The sequence below is a fragment of the Melanaphis sacchari genome, unplaced genomic scaffold, assembly GCF_002803265.2.
Source record: "Melanaphis sacchari strain LSU unplaced genomic scaffold, SCAv2.0 Contig0_pilon_pilon, whole genome shotgun sequence".
Taxonomy (NCBI): Eukaryota; Metazoa; Arthropoda; class Insecta; order Hemiptera; family Aphididae; genus Melanaphis; species Melanaphis sacchari.
Window position 1 is genome coordinate 9,196,564 of NW_020270366.1, and position 27,371 is coordinate 9,223,934.

General features: G+C 25.7%; 3 protein-coding genes across 3 annotated transcripts; 1 reads left to right on the forward strand and 2 right to left on the reverse strand.

Annotated features, from left to right (window-relative positions):
- Positions 1-2,751: 2,751 nt before the first annotated feature.
- LOC112599853 (SRSF protein kinase 3-like) lies at positions 2,752-6,073 on the reverse strand. Its single transcript, XM_025346933.1, has 4 exons — positions 5,782-6,073; positions 5,398-5,706; positions 4,005-4,687; positions 2,752-3,634 (listed from the first exon to the last, which is right to left on the reverse strand). The coding sequence occupies exons 2-4, from the start codon at positions 5,691-5,693 to the stop codon at positions 2,859-2,861; spliced, it is 1,755 nt and encodes a 584-aa protein (XP_025202718.1). The 5' UTR covers positions 5,694-5,706; positions 5,782-6,073; the 3' UTR covers positions 2,752-2,858.
- Positions 6,074-6,238: 165 nt separating this feature from the next.
- On the forward strand, positions 6,239-25,376 carry LOC112599125 (putative glycerol kinase 5). Its single transcript, XM_025345888.1, has 22 exons — positions 6,239-6,681; positions 11,906-12,034; positions 12,855-12,948; positions 13,513-13,682; positions 13,809-13,898; positions 13,967-14,290; positions 14,385-14,508; positions 14,687-14,791; positions 14,866-14,957; positions 15,024-15,187; positions 15,335-15,477; positions 15,576-15,709; positions 19,629-19,662; positions 19,744-19,960; positions 20,040-20,162; positions 20,234-20,349; positions 20,407-20,582; positions 22,823-22,954; positions 23,129-23,272; positions 23,338-23,432; positions 23,503-23,611; positions 25,157-25,376. Exons 2-22 carry the CDS (start codon positions 11,939-11,941, stop codon positions 25,307-25,309), a joined length of 2,835 nt encoding a protein of 944 aa, XP_025201673.1. The 5' UTR covers positions 6,239-6,681; positions 11,906-11,938; the 3' UTR covers positions 25,310-25,376.
- Positions 15,760-18,281, reverse strand: LOC112599864 (alpha-methylacyl-CoA racemase). Its single transcript, XM_025346945.1, has 7 exons — positions 18,021-18,281; positions 17,286-17,462; positions 17,034-17,175; positions 16,805-16,948; positions 16,482-16,719; positions 16,197-16,407; positions 15,760-16,134 (listed from the first exon to the last, which is right to left on the reverse strand). The coding sequence occupies exons 2-7, from the start codon at positions 17,391-17,393 to the stop codon at positions 15,844-15,846; spliced, it is 1,134 nt and encodes a 377-aa protein (XP_025202730.1). The 5' UTR covers positions 17,394-17,462; positions 18,021-18,281; the 3' UTR covers positions 15,760-15,843.
- Positions 25,377-27,371: the final 1,995 nt, after the last annotated feature.

The window sequence follows — 27,371 nt, forward strand, 5'->3', positions numbered from 1 at the left end:
CGAAAATATGGAGAAGGAGTTTTTTTTTTATTTGCCGTCCAAATGATATGATATTTATATTATTACTATTATTATTATTAGTATTATTAACAACAAAATGTTTTCTTCTTTATCGTTAATACAAACTTTTTTCAATTATGGCGTAAAATAACAAGGGTAAAACAAATACATTGCACATTGTTATTGTTCAATGTTTTACGTATAATATTCTTAGGTATTTAAAAAGCTCACATAAACATATATATATATATATATATTTAAATAGTTAAACTAATTTGATCTGTAAATAAACATTCAATATTAGATATAAGTGATCACATTTTTTTTTTTAAATTAAATTTGTTTTACCCTATCGTTAGTCACCCATGTCCATACGAATTACGTTCTCATTTGACGCCAATCATGTCACATGCTACATCCCTGTTTTTAGTGGTAGTTTTTTTTTTTACATCTTGTCTAAGTGTTATATAATTTATTAATACATAGCTTAATACCCAGAAGCTATACTCAATTGAAAATCCTTAACTGAGTGCTATTTGTTGGACTATCAGTATTAACCGTTTTTTTTTTTTATTTCTCCCTATTGTTATTTCTTATTTATATTTAATCATAACCTAATTAAGAAAATATAATTTTAAAAATATACTCATTGTTTTTATTGCATTATTGGTAATTCTATGGTAACTACTATTTTATATACACAGAAATGTGTACTTAACTCATATCTTAAATACTAGTAGATGAAACATTACATTGTTTAACATTTATATTATGCTGAAGTTGAGAATAATCAATCACACAGATTTAGGGTTTTTTTTTTTATTAGTATGATGCATATTAACCATAAGACCAAGAAATCCTTGTTTGGTTGCATATTTGGCAACATTTTACTTGGGAACCTGTTGGTTCTATTATGTCCGGTTTGTGAGGATAGTGGCTTCTTTCTCATAATAGTTTCTGACCCAAAGAAATAAAACACTTTCTGTGACTGGGTTTGAAATTTGAACTAACATCGCAGCACACTCCATAACTTTGTCCCCCATAAATTTAATAATATAGTATAACTTAATCCTTTATATTTATTGTTGTTTCTCAATGTATGTACAAAAAAATGAGTAAAACTTTAACTTCTATTGTTAGAAGTTACTGTAGTATATTAAAATGTATCTTTTATCTAATTATAGAAATAAAAAACTATGCATAGCATATTATGTGAAAAAATTATTTAAAATAAAGGTGATACATAAAATATTAATTTGTGTTTTTTTTTTTTATTTATTATTATTCATTACTAAACACTCCTGGTAAAAAAATACATATCTATGAATGTATTTTAAAAGTACCATTTTAATGAGTTAAAATGAGATATATTTTTTGATAAAGGAATAAGAAAAAATTATAAATTTCTGTTTAAAAATTGTTGAGTTATTAGATTAGATAAAATATTGTGCAGAAACAGGTTACTTTTATTATACTCTAAGCAACACTGGTATAAAGTAAAGCATTTAAATGGAAGAATAAAAAAATATGTTGTCTTATTTATAAAACTTTTAGACATAATTTATAATTGTTTAAAAGTTATTATAACCAATACCACAATTCAATATTCTGTTATAGATTAGACTACTACTATTCATAAATCACAATCTGAATTTACTGTACCCATTAACCAATTTATTAAAAAATTAATTGTATTTTAAAAATAATAAACACAAAAAAACAATTTTGCAATTTGTCTGACAATAAATGAAAGAACTATGAACTTTCAAATTACAAAAAAGCAATATACAACTAATTAATTAATTGAAAAACATGCTAAAATATTAATCAATTATAATTTATTCTTAAAATAAATAGGCTCGTGTTATACAAATTACCCTTATAACAATAAAAATTAAGGTAATTATTATGATTATAGTTAGAATATACAAAAACAGGCCTATAACTTATATTTTTGAAATCATTGAATATGGTGTTTTTTTAATATATTACAAATTATGATAAGTAATTTTAACAGTTAATAGTAATAATTACATGTCATAAAATTGGACAGTAAATAAAGGTTTATTCTCACATTAATTAATGCATAAGATTTTTTTATCAATAATATTGTGAAAAAAAATAACTATAAATAATAATGTGTTACAATATAATGATAAAAATAAAATCATTTTATATACAAAATAACTTTATTCCCATAAATTATATGATATAGGAATTGGGAACTCATGTGATGTGTAATTAAGTAGCTTAAGTATGTTATTTTGACTAAATGTGTTAACCATTGGAGTGAATAGGAACAAAATTTAAAAAAAAACTCATTGAAAAGTTTCAAGATAAAAACAAATTAATTCTGGGATAAAAATCACCAAAATGATTGTTTATTGTAAAAAATAATAATGATGCAGTGAGTGATAAACTTGTTATTGCAAGTAAATTTGAAATATCATATTAAATCTAATTCTTTGACTAATTTATTGAAAGCAATGTTTAAAGAATTAAGGAAAATAATAAACATAAATTGCAGTTATTTACATTCATTAATAACATGACTATTTAATAAATTATTGGAATTATTTGTTTGCTTAAAAACATACTATATAAAATCTGCTTTTTTACTACAAATAAACCATTAAAATAAACAATTTTAGTTAAAATATCTTCCATAAATTATGTTTAAAATGACTATTTTAATATTATATGTATTATTCTAAAAAATATATATTTAATACTTATTTACATGATATAAAATTCATATTTTTCTGTGGCTTTATTAGAAAATACAAACATAAAGTTCTACTACAAAATAAAAATATATTTCAATTCTTACCAAGTACATGTTAACAGCAGAAGTATAATCAACATTTTAACCATTCATGTTGTAAACACTGAGCAGCTGTAGCTCTAGCATTTTGATCAAACTCTAACATTGGTAGTAGAAAACTAGTGAATGCCTTAGCATCACATTCAGGCCATTTGTACTTTTCTCTTAATACATCATACAAAAACCATGGTTTCAAACTACTTATATTGCGCAGCTCTCCACGTTTATTGAAAAACTGCGGCGATTGCTTTCCTCCATCAATAACTTTTTTGGGAATCTTACCCAACAACTCTATAATATGAGCAATATGATCTTCGTCTCTTGAATAAGCCTCACCTGAATGTGGTTCAAACAAATAATCACCAGTTGCCAATTCAAATGCCATACATGCAACACTCCATATATCTGATGATGTACCATATCCGGCTCCAATTAATACTTCTAAAGAACGATACTGTCTAGTTTGAATATCTTCTGTAAAATGGCGATCTATCCAACATGCATTACCAAGGTCAGCTACTTTTACATTGATATCACATATATTAAAAGCTGGATCTTCTGAAGGATCATCGCGAGATTTACTTCTAAACGACCGTTTTTTTGATAAAGGTTTATTTTTTTTACTAGATTCTCCAGTTCCATTTTCATGTATTATACTAGTTTCATCAGAATTATGATCATTTTCTGTATTAGATTCATTAGTTGGAGAGTTTGCCACATTTGGATTAGTGCTGTCACTACTATAACCATTAGATAGAGATTCACTAGCATTTGTATCAACTGTTATTGATTCTTCTGTGGTTTTGACATCTAAAAACATACAAAATAAAATCAATAGTTACAATCAACCATTAAAAACATTTCAAAATAAAAAGTGTCTTGCAAAGGCAGTGAAAATATTTTTAGCTAGGTTTTTAAAATTATGAAACATTTAATAAACTTCATAAAAAAAATAAAAAAAAATTGTATTTAAAAACAATTATTCAAATAAAAACATTAAAAATATTAACTACGAGAATAATAAATCTTATAGTATCATGTTATGAATTTTAAACCATATAATAAATTTAATCTTAAAATTTTAGTCAAATAATTAACCCAAAAGGTAATGCATACTGTTTATAATTAAAAATATTATGTCTACTCTAAGAATAAATACATAACTATGATAATTACATACCTTTATTATTTTCAGCACTACATTCTTCAATTTGTTGGGACTCTTGTTCTTCTAACTGTTGCATATGCACTTTGAGGAGTTCAGATTGTCGTTTGACTTTTTTCTTCATTTTTTTTTTCTGATTTTTAGTCAAATTAGGTTTATTGAGATTACTTTTGGGTGCAGTACTACTAAATGATACAGGTAATTTTTGTCCAGTTTGATGAATCTCAGCTGCCTCTTTTGCCAAATTTTTTATATATTTTTCATCAACACATATTAATACATTCTCTGGTTTAATGTCAGTGTGTATTATTTTACATTTCGTATGTAAATAATCTAAGCCCTCAAGTACCTGTTGTATAATACTTTTAACGTTTTGTATTGGTATACCTGAATAATCACTTTTAATAATCAACTTTAACAAATTATGTCCAAGTACTTCAAATACCATACATATATGATTACCATTAACACCACTAATTTTAAAATCATTCAATAACATGACTACTCGCTCCCGTTTTTTATCACTAGTATCAGAATCACGAACACTTTTCAAAAGTTTTATTTCGTCTAAAGCAGTTTCAGTAAAATGAGAAGCACTTTTTACTACTTTAAGCGCAACATAACGCTTGTCAGTAAAATCCCAACATAGCCAAACAGTTGAAAAATGGCCCCATCCAAGTTTTCTTAACACATGATATCTGTAAAGACAGTAAGTAAAAATAATATTAAATTTTGTTTTATCATTTTTTCAATCTTGTAGTTATAAATATCAAGATAAATACTTTTAAAAATTCAAAATAATTTTTTTCAATTAATTTTTTTTATAGATTGGCTAATCTTTTAACTAATCATACTTATCATTATTATGATACCATTGCTTTAATTATAATAATATAGAGGGACTATTTTAAAACAATATTCTAATTTATAAGAGGCTAATTATCTATTGTTATCTGCTCTTAACAATGAAAATTTATTATTTATAATTTTTTTAACACAATTTAACTACAATCACTTTTTAATAGTCAATATTTACCTTGTAATAGTTTTAAAATTATCAAAGATGCACAAAAATGATGATTGTGATTGTTCATATTACGCTTTTTGTGCACATAATAAAAATTTTGGTATTGGCACAACCATTAATAAAAGTATACATCTCTTATGAGGGTAAAACTATTGTGGGAAGAGTTATGAAAACTCAGCTTTCTCATCTCCTTACCATCACCCCTAATTATTAACAGTTATAAATAGTAACTGGGAATTTTTTCTAGGTATAAAATATGCAGTTTTTAATAACATGGCTTGCAATAAATTTTTATAAGAGCTATTGCTCATTATTTTCAAAAATGTTACTATATTAGTGCCATTGGAATTGTAAGGTAAGAATCTTGAATGTCTATCTCACCTATTTTGAAATACATCTCCTATTTGGACAGGGTGATAACCGCCTTTGCAATAATCGCTAGACTCTTCTTGTTCTTCCTCGTCAGACGCATACATCTCATCGGTACCCTCGTCAGACTCATTTGATGAAGAATCGCTGTCCCTCTGATTCACATGGGGTTTGGGTTTGTCTGAGCTTTTGTTGTTCGGCACGGAAGGCAAAGCAGTCTTGCGGTCTTCGTGTGGCTTCTTAGGTAATTTACGTCTTTTTTTCTTCGCCTGTATTGCCAATATCCGCCTGTTCGTGTCCTTGTTCATCGCCTTCTGTTACCTGTAACAAACCACCCAAATGTTCGTTTCAAAAACTCCGTTAATCGGGGACACCGTTGATGAACAAGACACTTACCGTGTGGTTATCCGAGGGCTGCTGTCGGACGCGTCGCACGAATTAGACACGGCGGTGAATACGAGTGATCGAAGGAGTTATGGCTACGGCAGCGACCAAAATCAACGAAAAGCGTTCAGAATAGACAACGAAAAGTTTGCAGTGTTTGGAAAGAGCTAGTAATTCGCGGATTTAGAAAACATTAAAAACATAAATAAGTACAAAAAAAAGTAAAAACTAAAAAGTGTATATTAGTATTAGCATTGCGCACAGGGGTCCAGGCTGCCGAGCACACACGCAAGTATCGTACTATTCATACTATCGTATGTGATAATGAATGACGACAACAACTATAAAAATAAATGCAAGCTTTGTGAAGTCGGACCGCGCCAATGCACGCACTGTAAAAGTACAAACGCCTTTGATAACGATGACAACAACGACCACCGTCCCGTTCCAACCTTGCTTATCAGTTATCTAACATTTTCGCGGACAACAATAATTAATGTTTTTATTTTAATAATAATAATAATATTGTACGTCGAAGTCTGACAGAAAAATTTCCGAAATTTTCCTCTACGCGCGCACATACGTTAACGCGCACTACGATATTATGTTTTCTACTCGTCCGGGCGGTTCGATAGACATTTACACCAAGTCTGATACTGGCCCGGATCGGCTGACGCGCATAGTTTCGAGCGCATTATTTTTACTATCGTGAAGTCGCCTTTACACCGAGACACCGACGTCCGACAGTTTTCGCTATAACAATACATCGTCATCGTTATTTTTATTACCAATCTGTTTATTTTTCACCGACTTCCTCGTTTCGCGTCCGGCAATGACGTCCGCGTAAGAAGACACCGGTTTGCGGAGGTGGACAATCATCGAAGGGTCGGTGACAAAGGAAACAGCATCAGAGTACGTTCTTTTCCGTGACCACCCCCTATGACTGATCTACCTATAGGCTATAATATAGTACTCGTAAATGAATGTGCTCAAGTTGCAAGACGTGAGATACGTAATTAATCCGTCAAACTTGTATTTACTATACCGTAGTTGCCTTTTGACTGAAACAGATTTGATATTCTTAGTTATTAAATATTGCACACAGAAGTAGGTAAATCTCCGTTACGACGTTACTGTCGGTGCATTTGTGTGACTATTCTAGGTCAAGACTCAAGATATTATTCTAGGTATTGATCATTGATTTTGTTAAAACAAACATACAATTTCGAATTGTTGTTGTATGATAAACGGCCACCCCTTCCATCTGATACCTGTTTTTACATATTTTAATGAATACTTCGATTTTTAACTTTTTTATTTACTTCTTATGATAATATATATTTTACATCACAAATTATATACCTACATACAAATATATCTTCCCGTAGGACGTTTTATGTGCATTTTACTCTGGATCTGGATATAAATCCAAGATTAAAAAAAAAACGCAACAACTACAAAAATAATCTGTATTCTGTAAACTCTGTTATTAATAATTATAACAGTTATCCAACGATGCATGAAATATGATTTTAAGGTTGTATTATAATATATCTCCTTTAGGATCGATACTTGATTTTACGGGTTATTAATAATCATCACGAAGGGCCAGTAGCAATGTAAGGAGGACCTAGGGGCTTCGCACTTTCTCTCGTTTGGCCTAAATTAGATTTTATTAATTCAATATTAAAAACTAAAAAGCATAAATAACTCCCTTAAATTATCACTGCATTTTAGACTATGGACCCCCTAAAATTAAATCCTGGATCCACTACTGCCAAGGGCAGAAGTTTCTTAAAATTTTATATACTAATAAATATTGTATCAGCTTTTTTTTTTCATTTATTAAAACTAAAATTTATCAACATATTACATGTTACAAGTTAGTTATTAATTACAATTTATAAATATAATATAATATATTATATCGTGTTCGTATTATGAATGTACGGAATATGTAGTGTGTGTTATGGAGAAGCGATGGGGAGTGTGATATTGTTTATTAGGAATGTTAAAGTAGTAAGAAGGGGGTTAAGTATAGATTTTAGTTCATCGAGGAATTTGGTGATAATGTGTAGAGAATAGAGATTGATCGGTTTGTTGGCTGTGATTTCGGCATATGACAGTCTTTCATTTGAGCTTGAACTGGAGGCTTCATTTCCGCTTCTTCGAGATGGAGGTGGTGTACCTAGTAAATGTTGGAATAGGATGATTTTCTATATTTATTTTTTTAATTTGAAGTTTGGTTTATCAGCTTTTAAATTTCGATGATTAATTAATGTCATTCTATAAAATTCAATAGTTTTATATGTCAATATATTAAAGCAAAATATAAAATTAATATTAATTAAAAATAAAACAAATTACCATTGAATTACTTATAATGTTATAAATGTAAATAAGTACCAACGTCATAATATATCACCAATTAAGGTTGATAAATCCAATTTATTTTAATCTTCAAAAATAATTTAATGAGTACCAAGAAGACATAAATTTAGAACAATAAAAGTTAGTACTTATAAGTAATTATTACTAATAAGTAATAATTAATACTTAAGTAAATATTATTCTGTATTTCATTTATGATACAATTTATATAATTTTGTATTACCTATAATACTAGAAAAATTTTACCAGTTGACTAGGTATTTTCGACTTTTCGCGTGACCTCGTTGGCTTACCATTAAAGTATATTATACGTCTCTAAAGCTTGAATACTTTCCCACTACTAAACATAAATATTGTTAAATCTTATAAATCCATTGAACAAATACAGATAAAATATTTAATTTTAAGTTCAATAATATTATATATTATCTTTTTTTAACCATACTTTTTCAATTTAATTTCTCATTCTTATTTTATTTTTGTAAATAACTGAATACACTATAAATCAATTTGTAAAAAGTTATAATAGGTTTAAAGGGTTATTTATTTAAATATTATTATGAAAAATTTCAACAAAACCTATGAACCCATACAGACAACTAAAATTTAACGAACTACTATTCAAAAAAAACTTTGATATTAATACATCATAACTAACAATATTATGAACTAATTTTATCCTGTTTAACCCGTAAATAAACCGAAAAATGATTCTTAGAATCTTTAGCTAATCGCGCTTAGCAGGGTATTACTCGAAAATTATGGAAGAAATTAAGGACAAATATAACTTTTATGGTATTCTTAGTATTAATCAATAGTATAATAATATAAAAATGAAAATTGTGATTATACAATTTACTTTCAAAAATACCATGTTTTCAAAAAAAAAATTCTTTTTTTAATTTAATAAAAATAATTTTTACAATTCTAGTTTAATTATATAGGTATGTTAATTGATAGCACAATAGCCACAATACAATTGCGTTAAAAAAGTTGAAAAATTTTGAAGATGCGTCATAATAATCATGTAATAGGTCCGGTTCTGCTAAAAAAATTAAATCACTCATAACTAAAAAGTAAAAACATAAAATAATTAGACCTTACCTTTTTAAAGTTTTTTTTTCTCCTAGACACGTGACGCTGGTCGGTCACTCCCCCTCCCCCAGGATATTTTAATTCATTTTGTTTGTTATAAAAGTGTTTGTGAGAGGTAACCAAGTCTCCACCTAATTTGTGATAATGCTTAGCACCAATAGCACCTTGCAAGTACAAATAAAATTCTATAGAAGCATAAATAGTATCCACTAACTCTTCATAGTACATTCAGCACTCGAAAATCTTAGAATTGTATTGGTTACCTACAAGCTTGTAAAGGTATATTATTACAAAGCTTATTCAACATACATATACTGCAGTATCTAAGCATAATAAAGCAGTGTTTCAGTTTTGAATTAAAACGGCAAATGGAAAAAAACACAATATATTTAGTTTAATCAGAAAATAAATTAAATTATTCTGTGGTACATAATGTTTAATGAAATACGATGTATATTGTATTTAAATAGCCAGTTGATAAACAATTATCTTTCATCTCGAAAGAGGATTCACTAAATGGACATTTTATTGTCCGTGTATCCTAATGCTATACATAATAAAATTGCATAATGCTCCGTGTATAATGAATAATGTTAGGGCATGGTTATTTTTATTATACATTTTATAGACGGTACCTATTGTGGATTTAAATTAATATTTGAATATACACAAAATGTTTTTATAATGTTACCTTTCGTTACAATAAATATAATAGTAAAAGAAAAAATATTTCATTTCGTTAAAATTTGATTATAGAATGGGCATTAAATTGATTTAAACTATATAATTCCAGAAGTATTAGGTCTTTATAAATACTAACGTTCTCTTTAATTTTAATTATAGGTCAATCAAATCTAATTTTAGCCTGAAGCCTAGCTTATTACTATTTGTATTTTCAGAATTCCGTGTAGGAGATAAAGACACAAATAATTGGCGCACATAATTTTCTTAATTTTGCTGTTACCAGCATTATATTATGATCCTAGTCCTTGGACTTTTTACAATTTATTTTCTAAAACAAAAATTTAAACAAATCACGGAAGTTTTAAACATCTCATACATAATGGTGCCAGTGATAAATTAAGAAAAAAAAATAAACTACTTTGTATAAAATGTGTAAGCTAATTAAACTTTAATTTAAAAAGTCTAAATTCTCCCAGTGGAAAAAATTCTTTATTCTGGAACAGATGTATTTGTTTCTTAGTTATTTATCACATAATTCAATTAAATTTCTTGAAAAAAAAATAATTTTTAAAAACATTACGCATGTTTGACAATATTTCATAGTTCATACAATTTGCTCTGGAAAGTTCTCTGCCAAAACGACCAAACGTTAGGAGATTTAAATTTTCAAAACAAAATACAAATACGTATTTAATAAAGTTTTTAAACTCACACTCTGAACTTTAAAGCTCGTTGATTACTTAACATAGTTTATAAAATATATAGTTGGTAATATTTTATGTTTAATTATTCAGTACCTGTTTAAATTATATTATTTTGTATTTAATTATTAAGTAACTATATTTAAATTATATTTTATATTTCAAATAATTAAAGGCATATTATTATATTCTATATCATGCACGTATCCGTTCACTTATATCTATTATCATTTTAAAATAACAAACAAAAAATTTAATGGTGGTGAATGATTTTTGTATATTCAAAAAGATGCTGCATTTGTAAATAAGTGATCATCAATTGAATTGGCTTACCAAACAATCAATATAGGTACCTATCTCAATAAATAATAAGTTACCAGAATAATAATTAACTTGCTGTCAGTGGTAATAATTCATTAATCGTAGGTTAAAAATATCATGAAATTTTATATTTTGTATTTTTGAATAATTATAATAATTACCTTGTATAAAGGTTTACGAGATTTATCGTTGACGGGAATAATATTTACTTAGATACAGTAATACATCACAATAATATGATTAATGATGATGCAATCAAAAAGTACGAAATAATAATTTATTTGTAAATCAATTTAGATATTGTTACTTTGCCCTATTTTAGATAGGTAATATTATTTTTTTGTTTTATAAAAATAATTATAAAAGATTAAACGATACGAAGAACATACTTATATTCAATAAAACTTGTTGAAATAATATAACAATTTTATTATTTTTAAGAAGTAAAGAATATAATGTAATGATATAATATCATTTAGTATAAATAATTTTTTGCACAATTTAAAAAGGAATAATTATTAGACTTTGCATAATTAATTAAATTTAATGAATATGGGTTCAATATAAGTATGCACATATTTAAGAAATAGCTCTATAAATTTATAATGTTTAATTATATTTGGTATAGGGATATAAATAATAATAATTAATTCTATTCCCCCAGACTTTGAAATAAAAAGTGAAAATTCTGTGTTAACTTTATTCAATTTTTACATGTAATTACCTAAATCATATTACTATAGTGAAATCTAAAGACTATATAATTTATATTAAGACAGTACCTATTCTATTGATTTTAATACCGCAATATGTATTAATTAAAAGTTTTCCATTATGTATAACAGAATAATATTTTATGTATGTTATTCAATTGTTCAATAATTTTTTTTTTTAAATGTATTTAAAAATAATACTTTTAATTTATTTTTTTTTTATTTTAATAGGTATAAGAGGCCATCATTAAAGTAATCAAAATCATGGATTTTATTGCTGCTATTGACGTAGGTACAACTAATTTGAAATGCCAAATTTTTTCACCAGACTTTCGTGTTATGGGATCTTCTATACAAAAAGTATGTATTATGTTTTATATTTATGATGTAGAATTTTGATTGTGTATTGCACAGATTACTAAATTTTAAATAATATAAAATATTTTATTTATTTCTATAGATAAAAATTTAAAATATATATATGTTTATAATATGTATAGGTAATATCATATGTGAATATGTATGTTATTAAATGAGTAAATATATGCATATCAAGTCATTAAAAAATAATACATTATACTTGTTACAAACTTTAGTTTTAAGTTTTAAGTTTTGAGATGTGTGGGTGCCAATATAGTTTATACATTTTATGTTTTTTTAATACATAAAATTTTTATTTCTATTATATAATATATATATTTAAATAATAAAAAAGAATTATCTTAAAATTTGATTCTTGCCAAAATAATTTAATCAGTTATTCAAACAAATGTAAAATTAAAATCAAAAATATTTTTATTATTTATAAATTTAATATAAAGTGTGTTATGTATACTATAATGTAATATTTTAAAGGTTGGGTATAAATATAATGCTGTATTATATATTTTAATCTTACCATACAATAAGTTATTAATATAATTCAAATGTTCTACACTTACCTATTATCAATTCTTACATATACATATATAGAGGTTATGGGGTTATGAATTTTTTAACACAAAAATGTTAGTAAAAAATATTTACTCGAATTATCTATGTATTATATTCTTATTATTCATAAATTATTATGTAAATATTCATAATTTGCTTTGCAATATTAATTTGAGACAAACACTAAAAATGTTAGTTTTGTTCTGTAATGTGTAGAACTAATAATATGGATTTTAATTTTTTTCAGATTAATATACTAAAACCTTTTCAAGGATGGGAAGAAATTAATCCAAATGAACTACAAAATGGTGTAAAACAAGTCTTACAAAATGCATTAAAAGGTTTTACTTATTAGTTATAACTTATAACTAATAAATAATATTATAATTATTAAAATTTCATTTTTAGTAACAGCTTGATTTTTATTTTATAATAAACTTTTTTAATTAAATATTTTTAACCATCATTATTAATATTAACTGTAAATTAGTTTAACTAAGTTCCTATTTTAAGATGGCATTAATGCATCTTATAAATACATTGATTTAAATAATTACAGCTACAAAATATGTATTACCAGTTAATTTTTCACTCTTCAGTAACAAATGATTAACAAAAAAGTAAATATTTTTTTTTTTTAAACTAATTATATACATATTTTATCTTTTTTCATTGTTAAATAAGTAAATAACCTATAATTTTTCAATTTATATAATAAATCAATAATTACTATAAAATAATGGAGGAAAAAAATGTTGAAATTAAAATACTATAATAACTGTTAAAGTTTTAAATCATTAGTTTGAAGTATTATTCCTCTGTTTATAATATGATTATAATAGAAGAACATAAATATTAAATAAATGTATATAAAAATAATCATATTTTGTTTGATTTTTTAATAGATGCTGATCTCAAATCCAATAATATAAAAAGCATTGGTTTATCTACACAACGAAATACATTCATCACTTGGAATAAAAAAACTGGTGAACATTATCATAATTTTATTACATGGGGAGATTCACGCTCAAATAAAATAGTTAAAGAATTAAATAAATCAATAACCTTCAAAGTAAGTACTATTTATATACTAAATACTAAATAGATGTATACAATTGAACATTCATTTAAGTTAAAAAAAAAAAAATGAAAAGTAAACAATGGTTATTGATTCAATTTATATTTTCATAATTTTTAGATAGTCAAATATATTTCAAAAATATTATATTTAATATTTGCATCAAAACAACTCAAAGTTGCAAAGTCATTTACATTTTCAAACATACAAGTATTATAATTTAATGTTATATTTTTATGTACATTATACATTGAATAATCTATGGTTATTGTTTAAAGATTTTGCCTAAACTTTTATGGTTATTACAAAATAATCGGAAATTCAGACAAGATATGAAAAATAATGACGTAAAATTTGGTACATTAGATACTTGGTTGTTATATCAAGCTAGCAATGGTAAACTACATGTGACTGACGTATCATGCGCTAGTGCTACTGGATTGTTTAACTTGTTTGCTATGTCTTGGATGCCTAATCTCATGTTTCAATATTTCGGAATCACAAATACTATACTTCCAAGTATTTGTGATTCAAACATATTAAAGCATTTAATGGATAACAATATAACTTGCAAAATCTCCAATATTACAATTGCATGCTCGGTGAGTTAACCTTTCTGTATAATTATTAAACCATCTAATAATAAATTAATATTTCTTAATTATTAATAAGAAGACTCATTTTATGATAATATAGCTTGCTGACCAATCAGCATCACTGTACGGAACAGGTTCTTTCTCAAAATATACAGCCAAAGTTACAATGGGGACAGGAATGTTTCTAGATATAAATTGTGGTCCATTACCGGAAGTATGTTTAGGTCAGATAAAATATATATATTTATTATTATTATTACATTTTTTTTCATCAATATTTAATATTTTTAATAAATTTTATGTTAACTTGAAAATTAATTATCTGGAAATATGTAAAAATCAATTAACATTTATTTTGCATATTTAATATGTAACTAATGTTATACATATTTTTAATAATAGGATATTTTCCATTGGTGGGTTGGATATTTAATGAAGATATTTGTTTTTCATTGGAAGCAGTCGATTACAATAGTGGATCATTAATTCAACTTGCGAAATCCATTGGTAAAATGTGTATTTAAGAAATTCTAATAAATAATATGTATAAAATAAATTTATATTTTTCATATTAAATTTAGGTGGCTTCAATAATCCAAAAGAATTAAATATGTTGAAGCAAGGAAATGAATTTTCAACTAATAGTTTATTATTTGTATTACCTGAATCTGAGGTGTTTTAGTGGTTCTATAATTTAACACAAAAATATCGTAACTAAATAACAAAAATTATTTTTTAGCCATCCAAATCAATAAGGAGAGATTATAGTTTTATTGGTGTTACTACATGTACTACAAAATCCGACATGGCTATATCTATTTTGGAATCTTTTGCATTTAGAATTAAAAAAATACTAGATAATTATCACAATGAAATGCCTCAAATGAAATTGAATACTTTATGGTAATATTTCTTTAATTAATAATAAAATAGTTAAATAACTTATTATTATTTAATATTGGAAAGGAGTATATATATATATTATTTACATAATCAATAAATATTTATAATACGTATAAATGTAATAACTCATTTAAAATTTTAATATAGGGTTGACGGTGGTGTATCTCGAAATGATTACATTTGTCAAACAATTGCTAATGTGACATCAACTACAGTTGTAAGAATGAAAAACAATAACAAAACTGAAGTATCATGTTTAGGTGCAGCTTTTATGGCTGGGTTGTCTTCAGGTGTGCACAAGTGGATTTATTTTTGCATTGTTAATATAATATTAAAACAAGTTATATTTATATTTAAATGTACTCTTAAATTATTTTTTTATTATTAGGTGTATGGAAAAATAAAAAAGAGTTGGAGAATTTCAGAAACAGGACAGATCAAAAATTTGTTCCAGATAATAATAATTACTTTACAAATGAATATAAATATATAAGATGGTTATACAACCAAAAATGTTTGTATTAAAAATAATAACTTTTTTATTTTTTGTATTAAAACAAAACAAAACGTGATTGAACAATCTCAAAAAATAAAACTGTTTAATGCTAAATACAAGATAACAAAAGCTACTTTTTTGTAAAAACTAAAATACCAAATTATAACTGGGATTTTAATTCTTCAAATACAGTCTTATTTTGAAATAATTTGCTGATTTCCATTTGTGTATATCCAATACTTTCAAGTATTTCCTTAGTATTCTGTCCACAAGTTGGAATCGGTTTACTAAAACTTGAAACTCCAGGAGTAGCACTTAGTTTTGGTGCTGGAACAGGCAACACAACATTATCTTTCCTCATAAATGAATTTCTACTTGCGTTATGAGGATGCTGGTCAACCTCGTCTAATTCTAACACAGGAGTAACACAAGCATCTTTCAAATCAAAAATCTAAAGTCAATAAGATTTTTTATTAATTAAAGTTTAATAAAATCTAAAAATATATCACTTACATTACACCATTCTTCTCGTGTTTTCTCTTTAAATTTGTTTGCAATAATTTTTCTATTATTTTCAAAATTATCAAGTTGTTCAATATCATCAATGTTCAATCCTAGTTCTTTGATGAACACTTCATAAAATTCTGGTTCTATTGCACCGACAGCCATCCATTTACCATCTTTGGTTTCATATGTATCATAGAAGTGCATTCCTCCATCCAGTCTGATTAAAATTAAAGAATACAATACTGATCATAGTAGTATAATCATAAATTTAATTTCAAAAAGTATACGAACAAATTCTGTCCTTTTGGTTTTTTCCAAATCATTGAATCTTGTGAAGATAACAACCAACTTCCTACATAAGAAATACCTTCAGTTATGTTAGTGTCAACAATTTGACCTTTTCCACTTTTGTATCTTTCTATGACTGCCATTAAAATTCCCATTACACATACCATACTACCACCAGCAAATTCAGAAAAATTAACAGGAGGAACAGGTTTATTTTTTGAACCATACAATGACAACAAACCTTTAAATTTTAAAAATTAAAAGAAATTATTATTAAAATAATAATAAAGTGTGTTAATTATTAAGTTTTAAAAATTTAAAACAACCTGACATAGCTAAATAATTTATATCATGACCAGCTCTTTGTGCATATTGCCCATATGAACCATATCCATTCAATCGAGCATATATTAAACGTGGATTTTTTGACATCATTAAATTAGGGCCTAATCCCAGTTTTTCCATTATACCTTATGTATAGTAATGTTTTAAAATTGTTTAATATATCATTTTATTATTTTAGATGTGTAGCAAAGACTAATTAATCGTTCTTACCAGGTCTATACGGTTCAAGTATAATGTCAAAATCAGTGATTAATCTATGTATAATTTCAACACCTTCTGGTTGTTTTAAATTGACACATATAGACTTTTTACCATTATTTAAAAAGTTTGTAAATTGAAGAATAGCATTTCTCTACAAAACAAATAAATATAGTTTTTCAAATATTAAAGTACCTACTTAATTATTAGTATACATTTTTTCTTGGGATAATAAAATAACATTACCTACTATTGTATACTCACTTTTTGGATAACAGTCACATTTGCTCCAAAATCTGATAATATAGTTCCAACAAAAGGTACTGGAGCCAATCCAGAAAATTCTAAGACGTTTAATCCTTTTAATGGCATATTGATTTAATAACACAATTATTTTAGCAAATTACTAAAATATAACAATATGAAACTTCTATACTCGTTCTAAAATGTTAAAAATAGTATGTTAGGTATAAATAATATGAAATGAATTAATTATTTGTTAGCAGCCTTCGATCAAGAAAGAATGACAGAATATTTATTTTTTTTATAATTGTTTATTTGTCTTTGAATTAAATATAAGATGCATGACTTCATTCAACCTTAATAATAATATTTTAATTAATTCAACAGTAAAAATAGTGATATAATTTAATACTTAATAATTAATAGCAACTAATGTATGAAAAAATCCAATGAATAAACTAGATGGTTAAATGTTTGAATTATGAATGAATTAAATAAATTTACTAAATTAAGATATTTTATGGAGAGGGGACATTGACCTATAAATTATGTAATGTCTAATGTAGGCAAACTTAATATAGGTCTATGCTCAATTGAATAATTAATAAAAAAAATTAATTTAATGCTGTGTTTAAGGAAATGGGACATTAGTTATCATAAAAATAATATGAAAAACTAAAAAAGCACTGAACATTAAACTTAATAGTTGTAAGTCAATACTTGAAACGGTAACAGAGTAGTACAGTATTAACTTACTGTCGTCATCAGCAGATCAGTAGGTACTAGGTAGCCAATTAAAGGCAACCAGCTTATATAGCAGCAATTGTACTAGCAGAGAAGATTTAAATCTTAAGATAAGTATCAAATAACATAATAATAATAATGATTAAAGACATTGTGATTAATGTACATTGTACATCTTAATTCACGGTAGTAGATAACTTAACCGTAACGTCCGTAACTATTCAATATTAATTTAATTTAATGGTTTAATACGTCATATTACATACATTTATTCCGACAGACGACAGCAGTCAGCACCGCAACATACCTGTTAGAACTGTGAATAGAGCTGCTTTGATTGGCTCATTTTTTATGGCGGCAAATTCAAAGCTATAAAATCAAATGACTAAAAAACTTTAAAATATTAACTTTAACAACAAACACTAATTATTATTTATTTTTTCTTGACTGTCGAATAACTCTTATTATTTTATTTGACACTATAGAGTAAATTACATTTTTACCATTCAACCACAGAATGGATATAATATTGTATCATTATTAATTATTATTAACCACTGTTTAAGATAAACAGCCAACAGATTAATTAATAGTTATGACTTATAATTGAATTCGTATATGGATAGATCTAAATAATTACATTGATAGCTGTAATCAGAATGCGTTACGATTTTAGTGAGCCTTTTTGTCACATCTATCTATAAACTATAAAACGCTAATATAAGGGCAGTTAATTTTTATCGATGTGACACGTGTATTGTATACTATAGTAGCACCATTGATAATAGAAATATTTATAGAATAGTCTATTCTATAGTCAATGGTACTAGCATTAGTAATCTTTTCCCGGTAGGCGTTTAAGTTAAGTAAATGTATACATTTATAATACTATATAATTGTATTCAGTACTGATGAGCGCCACTGCAACAATGCCGCACGACATCAACGGTGGAGAGGAGAATCAGAATATGTTGAGATGGTACATTGGTACGATTTATTAATTCTGTAGTACGATGCCATCAATCTATTTTATTAACCGCGGTCGATCTCAATTTAAATTGTAGTTTTACTGCCAACGTATACAAACAGATGATAAACATAAAAAAAATTCAAAAATAATGTACAATTTACACTAAATAGTAATTTATATTTCATATTAAGGTCACACTGAGAGTGCTCCGTTTTTTCCGTTTTCGCATCACTTTTAAAATTATATGATCATCCGTAGCACGGTTAGGTCTTTAATCGTGATCCGTAATATTGGTAATAATATTCAGTGATAATATGTCGAACAATAACAGTGAACATCATAGTCGGGGGTGGTCGGGGTAAACACACGTGGTTTTCAAAGTGTAATGCTTATCAATTTCAAATTTTAAATTACAAAATATTAAATAATATCATTATTATACAATAATAGTATTAGTAATTTACTAAATTTAGTATAATTCACAGTAGTACGGTACTACACTATTACATCGAGTACATCGTCTACATCACGTGACGCGCGTATTATTTAAATTATTTTAATACTCTAAGACATAACAATCATTTTTATATTTTAGTGAACAAATCAACTTATTACTTTTTAATTATACTTAGTACCTATAGTTTTTCATTTTTACAATGACTTTAAATTTTATAACAGATACAGGTTAGTAAGAATATATCACTATGTTTTTGTAAATACGTTGTAAATCAAATCTATTAAATGCTATTTTTTTTTTAAACTTAGATTCGTCAGATTCGAGTTCAGAAAACGAAGAAACTTCAGGTAATTCAAGTTTTAATGAAAATGACAGTTTGGAAGAAGATGATGTTATTGACATTAATGAACAACCAGTATTTGATAGCTCTAAAGAAATAAATTATAAAATTAAATACAAACAAGATTTTGAAGAAGTCCTCAGTTCAAATGATGTTTATATTTTGAATTTGGATGCACATAAAATGTATTTAACTATCATATATTCATATTTTTACTATAAAAAATGTAAGAACTTATACTATTTATCTGAATTTTTTTTTTAGTGGACAGACACTAAAAGTAGCAACAGCACTCTCCAATTTTACTTGTAATATCTATGATATTGATGATGGGCATTCGTCTATTAAAGCATGTTTTGAGCATGAAAAAAAAATTGTTGATGTCAAGTAAAATTATAATTGTCAATTATTTGTAAATTTATGACCAACATTCAACTTATTATTTTTTTCTTTTTCAGATTAGGTTCAAGCTGTACTCAATCTTTTTCTTCCATTATTTACACAGGGTCTGAGGATGGAACTATTAAACTTTGGGATTTACGCATGAAGGAAAAATGTGTTTCAGTTTTTAAAGGTAAAAGACTGAAAAATATTAGCATATATTTTATATATTTTAAGTTATTCATTTTAGATGATACAGATGCTGAATTAAAACCATTGTCATGTTTTGATGTATCTTGTGATGGAAGATTCTTAGTCGCTGGAACAGAAGTGTTTAAAGATGATGCTTTCTTATTATTTTGGGATATTCGTACTACTAACCTACTTGGAGGTTATTGGGATACTCACCAAGAAGATATTACACAGGTGAATATTATGTTGTGTATGTATGTATAAGCTCTATACAGTAATATATTATTAAGGAATGGAATATAAAAATAGTTTTCTTTGGTGGCACCAAACAAAGTTTAGTAGTTTTCTAATTTATAATCATTTTTAGGAAGACTTATCAGGTTTTGAAAATTATACTTAATAATACATTTTTGGAATTGTAATTGCTGGTGGGTAGCTATCGTAGTAGTTGAAGTCATATATGCTGTATTCATTATCATATCACCCATATCAACAATATTGTGCCCATATGTACTTTTTTTTGAAAGAGGTCATAGTGTTCAAACTAATATATTTTAATTTTTGAGTGCACATATTTAAAGATATACATAATGGAATAATGCATACTGATATCTTAAATATTTTTTTGTATTATAACTATATTTCTTGCATTTTATATTAATAGTTTAAAATGTTTTATTTATATGTTATTTTTAGTGTTCTCTCATCTCACCGAACTCAATTTAAAAAAATATATATTAATAGAAATTTTTTAAACATTTTATTTAGCAGTTTAATTTTTTTTTATGGTAACAAAAATTGAATAAAATTAAGTTTAAGTTGTTATCAGAATAGATTTTCAGGAAACTTAATCCTCGATAGATAAAAATTGCAGTTAAAGATGACATTTTAAAATCTGTTTTTTAGTTGAGTTGCATATTTGTTAAGAAAGCGCTTCACCAGCCTGTGTCATCTCCATTTTACAAACATCCAATATACTTAACAAATTTGAATTCAGAAGCACCAATTGTGTGTTAGTTTTAATATTGAAGTGAATTGACCTACCATTAAGTTTAAAGATTAGAACATTATTTGTGCTTAATTATTGACTTTTTTGGTACTTACAATTTTTAAGTAAGATGTGAGTGTTGTTAATATTATAAGTTGAAATTCAAAATATCAAAAAAAAAGTCTAAATTTATTTTTTCTATTATAAAAGACATTTACAATCCATGTACAGAGTGTACTATGCACATAATAATACAATGAGTAAATATGATGATGTATATACTAAATTATACGTGGCAAGCATGCGGGAAGGAAGTGTTCATTGATTCTACTTCCAATTTATGAACTTAGTGGTGAGAGAGGGTAAGTTGTTATAAATACTAGGCAGTGTAAGTATTAAGTATTATTTAGTAAATCACTTGACCATTTACATTTGAGACTATTAAGAGGATTGCCAAATATTGTGCAAGTAGAGAATTTAGATATGAGGGGGTTAGTGTGTAAAGGTGTTTTTATGAAATTTTTTTTGTGATAATTGCTGGTAAGTTAAATTCATGATGTAGAGTGCAATTACTAAAATACCTAGGCGCATTAAATAGGATACAAAGAGTTATTGATTGGTATACTTGTAATTTGATTTGGTTTAAGTTTTTTGAGGTTCCTGTGATTGAATGCTATATGTTGTTGCGGGATGTAATATTTGTTTATAGATTAATGTTTTATTATTGAGAAAGGTTTTGAATCGGAGAAGTGGTTTTAATAAGTGAAGCCTGAGGTTAATTGAAGTTTTTTTTTGATGATGTGATCAACTCAAGTTAATATTTTGTCAAAGAGGAGACCTAAGCATTTAACAAAATTTTCCATTGGGATTATTTGTTTATTTATATAAACAAGAAAAGTATTTTTAGGTCTGTGAGTTAAAGTGATGTGAGTGAATTTGTTTTCATTAATTTTAATTTTCCATAAACTGAACCAATCTTGTATATTAGAATAAGGTAGTCTTAAAGGTAGTTTATAGCGATGGCTAATTTTGAGTTAGTTTAAATTATGGCTATATCATTGATGAAAGTTGCTAGAGTAGTCTTAATAGATTAAGGTAGGTCTGTTTTATATAAAGTATAAAGTTGGGGAAAGGATGCTGCCTTAAGGGATACCTTAATATACCTTTTATGGGATGTGGGTCAGACTTTTGTCTTCATATAAAAAAAAGTCAAAACTTAAGTATAGATGTTCTTACTCTTTAATTTAAATTTAATGGTAGGTAAAAATAAACTTAAATAATACTTATATTACTTTTATTATACTTTAATAATAAAGCTAATAACAATAATTGATTCTATAAATACACATTTTTATTTGTTTAATGTTTGATGAAAAAGAGAGAACACTTGTTGATGTATTGTTTTTTTTTAGCAATTAATATAGCATTATATATATGAGTACAAGATTATACCAGAAATATCCTTTTTAATTGTTTATTTTTTTAGGTGAAATTTCATCCTACTGAAGACAAAACTGTAATTAGTGGATCTACTGATGGTATTATCAACTTATTTGATGTTACTCAAACCACTGAACAAGATGCTCTTCAATTAAGTTTAAATACAAATTCTTCTATTGTGAGTCAAATAAGTAATTTTTCAATATCTATATTATTTTATTTTTTTAGAGTGTTTAGTGAAATTGAAAATATTCTGCAAGTTGGTACATCTGAAATACTAGACATTTTTATAAATTTTCAACATTGATTATGTATATAATTTAATCACTTAATACATTAACACTTTTTTAAGGCAAAATTAAACTGGTTTAAAAATAAAAATGAGGATTCAATCATATCTTGTATTACACATACAGAGGATGTACAATTATGGCATACTACAGATTCTTCTCCATATAGTATTATTCCTAGAGATACAATTAGTAGTTCAATGAATGTAAGTTTACAATTTTGCTTCCAATTTCAAGCTTCTTAAATCAATGATTAATTTATTATTATTAGGTAAAACCTGATTTATTTAGTCAAATAATAAATTGTCATCAAACAGATGTAAATGGAAATATTATGTTGCTTGTTGGAAATGACAATAGCAAAGGGTAAAAAAGATATACTTTATACTACACATAATTATATGATGTTATTTAATATCAATTTTTTTATGTTTAGAGAACATTTGCAGTCGCTTGGTATAATAAATGATGGTCCTGAATTGTCACCTAGAAGCTTATTCAAAAATAATAAACAAATTGTTAGATGCAGTTGGTATGAGTATAATGTAAGTTAAATTATTATCTATTTCAATATTTGATAGCTCGAATATAGATTATTATGATTAAGTTATTATCATTACATCTTGAAATTTTCAATTAATTATAATTTTAATGATATCAAATATAATAGTACTAAATATTAGTTATATTTATCTCTAGACCTATAATAGACAGGAATTGCTCATAACATCACATTGCAAGAACTGTGTTAACTTGTATTCAGTGATCTGGGTAAAACACGATTGCGTACGTTCATTATCGGCGATACCTTTTTTAGGTACACGATTGCGTACGATTTTACCTGATTTTTAACTAAACGATTGCGTACGAAATTTTAAGCGCTGTTGCCAATTTTCATACCGGTATATATGACCAGGGTTGGGATTTTATAGCATTTGTATATTTCTTATGAGATGCTTAAAAAATAGCAGAGTAAACTAAAAATGTGTTTCATGATACAGAGAAGTCAAATTAAACATTTTATTTTTCTAAAATCTGTCTTATATTTGAAATTATATTTTTGTCAATCGAATTATCAAGTAAATTGTAAATCCTTAGATTAAGTAAATAGGTCGATTACGCTGATGTAACGTCGTACAATTACAGAGATAATATTATATAGATATTTCTAAACCAGAGCGATTATACAATCGGTTAATAATGGGAGAGTGAAGAAAATGGCAAAAAAAGACTTAAACAGAATCCAAAGCACCATAAAGGATTATGATGAGTATAAAAAAATCCAAAAAAATGTAACTCAATATTTAAAAGTAGTAGGCTATAGATGTCAAGGAATCGAAATTTAATCTTACTTATTTATTAATTACTTTTTTACCATTAACTTTTTTTATTAATTATTTTAGAACTTTAAATTTATTCAATATTTTTTATATTATTATTATTTTATATTATATTATTTATTAATACGATGAAAAAATTAAAATTGACAACGTTGCATACAATTTCATACGCAATCGTGTTGCCAAAAAGGACAAACGTACGCAATCGTGTTCTACCCAGTGATCTAGCCTATCTTGACAAGTGCATTCTTTCCATTATTATAGAATATAGAGTGTAGACCAGCAGTTCCCTAACATTTTAACTGATGATACCCCCTTTTTAATCAATTTTAGCTACAGTGTTCTGCTGTGAATACTACAATAAACATAAATAAAAAGTGAATTGAAATAATCTACTTTTATAGCAAATTGTATGAATGATAACTAAAATATATAAAATTATTCAATAGTTAGCTAATGGTACCTTAAATATGATTTATTAACCCATGATTTTTCTATTAAATTTTGTTTAACCATTGTATTAATCAATTTTATGTACAACCTGGCATAAGTATAATTATTGATCTTAAACAAACTTTGATAAGGATATTTTATTAACTTGTGAAGATAATTTATGGCACACAGCCTTTTTCATAATAAGTTTTTTATATTTGTTATTTTGTTAGTAATTTTTACACATAACATTTAAAAATTGTACTAGTTTTATTAATATATATATATGTGTGTGTGTGTGTGTTATTTTCATTGCAGTGTGGTATACTGGTTACTGGTGGTGAAGCTGGTATACTAAATGTATGGGTTCCAGCTGATGATGAAAATAACTCAGCTGATTATACTGGTAAATGCACATTAAAAGAATTACCAAAAGTAAGCCTGAAAAATCATTCTTCAAAACCATATTAGTTTTATACAAAGTATTTTTAATATTAGATTATTAAAAATATTTGTCTCCCTTGTTAAAATAAACAGTATGAACTATAAAATAATGTTAATTTATTTATTACCTTTCATCTTGAACTTACTAGAATTATAAATTAGTAAGTTCTATTATATTGATTAAAAGCACTGTGTTATCAATATGATTATAAAAATGAACTAAATTTTAAAATCCTTTTAGAAAATACTAAAGTAGGTAATAAAAGTTTTTTAGTACTGGTATTTAAATACCTTTGTTTATATATGCTATAATATTAAATTCTTTTTCAAACTCTTGTATACCTACTTAAATTTAAGTATAAAAAAATATTAGCAATGATTACAAATGTTTAAATACTTTTTTTTTAAATTTGTTTATAACCTATTGATTATATTTTAATAAGAAGTTATTTTATGCCTATAGTTGTGACTATATGAAACATTTTAAATAATTTTAATTCATGAAATATTACTTATAGACAATTAACCAGAACCAGAGGAATTATTTTCTCATTTTACATTTTATTAAATTTAAACAGTTAATAAAGAAGGAGAGTAGAAAATGTTTTGCCATAGGTACAGTAGGTATTAAATGTATGTCTTCAGTGTACTAAATGTGGTAAATTTAAATTCAATGAAGAATCATTGCATATAAAATATGATTCTGAGAGAAGACAGTCTGTTAGCCTATATTTCTTAGTAAATTTTATTATATATTAATATTGATACTTGTAATTTATTTTACCAATAGTAATACACTAAGTTGATTATTTTTTTTTTTTTTAAATATAAATAGAAAATAATAATTTAAATATTTTGTGAAAATTCCAAGTATCTACAGTTATTCAGTTTTAATTTACATTAAATAAACAAAATTGATTTTGTCAAATACTGATTTTGCGAAAAAATAATAAGAATTTTTAATTGTTTGTTCTATAAACTACAAATAGATTGAATTTACTATCGAAAACCAACTTCAAAGAAGAAGATTGAAGTACTTAGTATTTTTACTTAACATGTATTATGTGTACATAAAAAAAAAAAAAAACGCACATTGTAAAATTAATACATACATTACTCCTCCACTCAGAATCTAAAATTTTAAAATATTGATTATAAAAAAAAATGGTGGTTTCCGATTAAGGTAAAGCGCATTTTATTATTAATAATTAATAATTATAATTTGCGATACACCTAAAATACTTTCAAAATATGTTGTTTTCACTCACTGGTATTTTAATTTAACCATCGTGTAATTAATTTAAATGTGAGTATTTATAAACACGAACCACGATAAGTAATCATACATATGATACTTATATTTTTAGCGTAGTAATCGTAGTATGACAGTTGACGTCTTCTTTGTAAAAGGAGTTTCCGAATATATCCCGAAATGATCTTTTTTTATGTTCCGAGTGGCGCGAGTGCGTCCCAGTTCATTTAAAGTTAGGGTGCACCACTAGGAGGTGGACTAGCTTACACCCCAAAAATATATTTTTGATTCTTATTTATGATTATTAGGGCTAAGATTCTAATGCCCTGAAATATCTTAAAAAATTCATTTAAATATATTTATTACTATAGCTTAAAAATTGAAAAACATTTTTAAATGATTCTATACAGTATAGTGTATTTGTTGTTTTTTTTTTGTATAGTATTGTTCGTTGTAACTTATTTAGTTTTGTTATTATTAAGTTATCTTGATTATTCATTCTAAACATTAAAAAAAAATATTGTTATTGACGATAACTTGTCGTGCTATATAAATTATTATTTGTACTGTCGGCAGTTTTTCAAAAGTCTCTTGTGAACCGCAACAATCACAACAATTTTTGTTTTTTTTTTTTTAATAAACAAGTTGTGAAAAAAGCTCTAAAAACTAAGAAAATACACTAAAATCGTCAACCAAAATACTCTAAAATATACGTTTAAGGTTAATTTTGTCAAAAAATTACTTTAAAATAATCAGTACGAATCACCTAAACCACATTTTATACTTACGGGCCAACGTTTCAAAACACCATCGTGTTATTAGATCAGTGGCATAAAT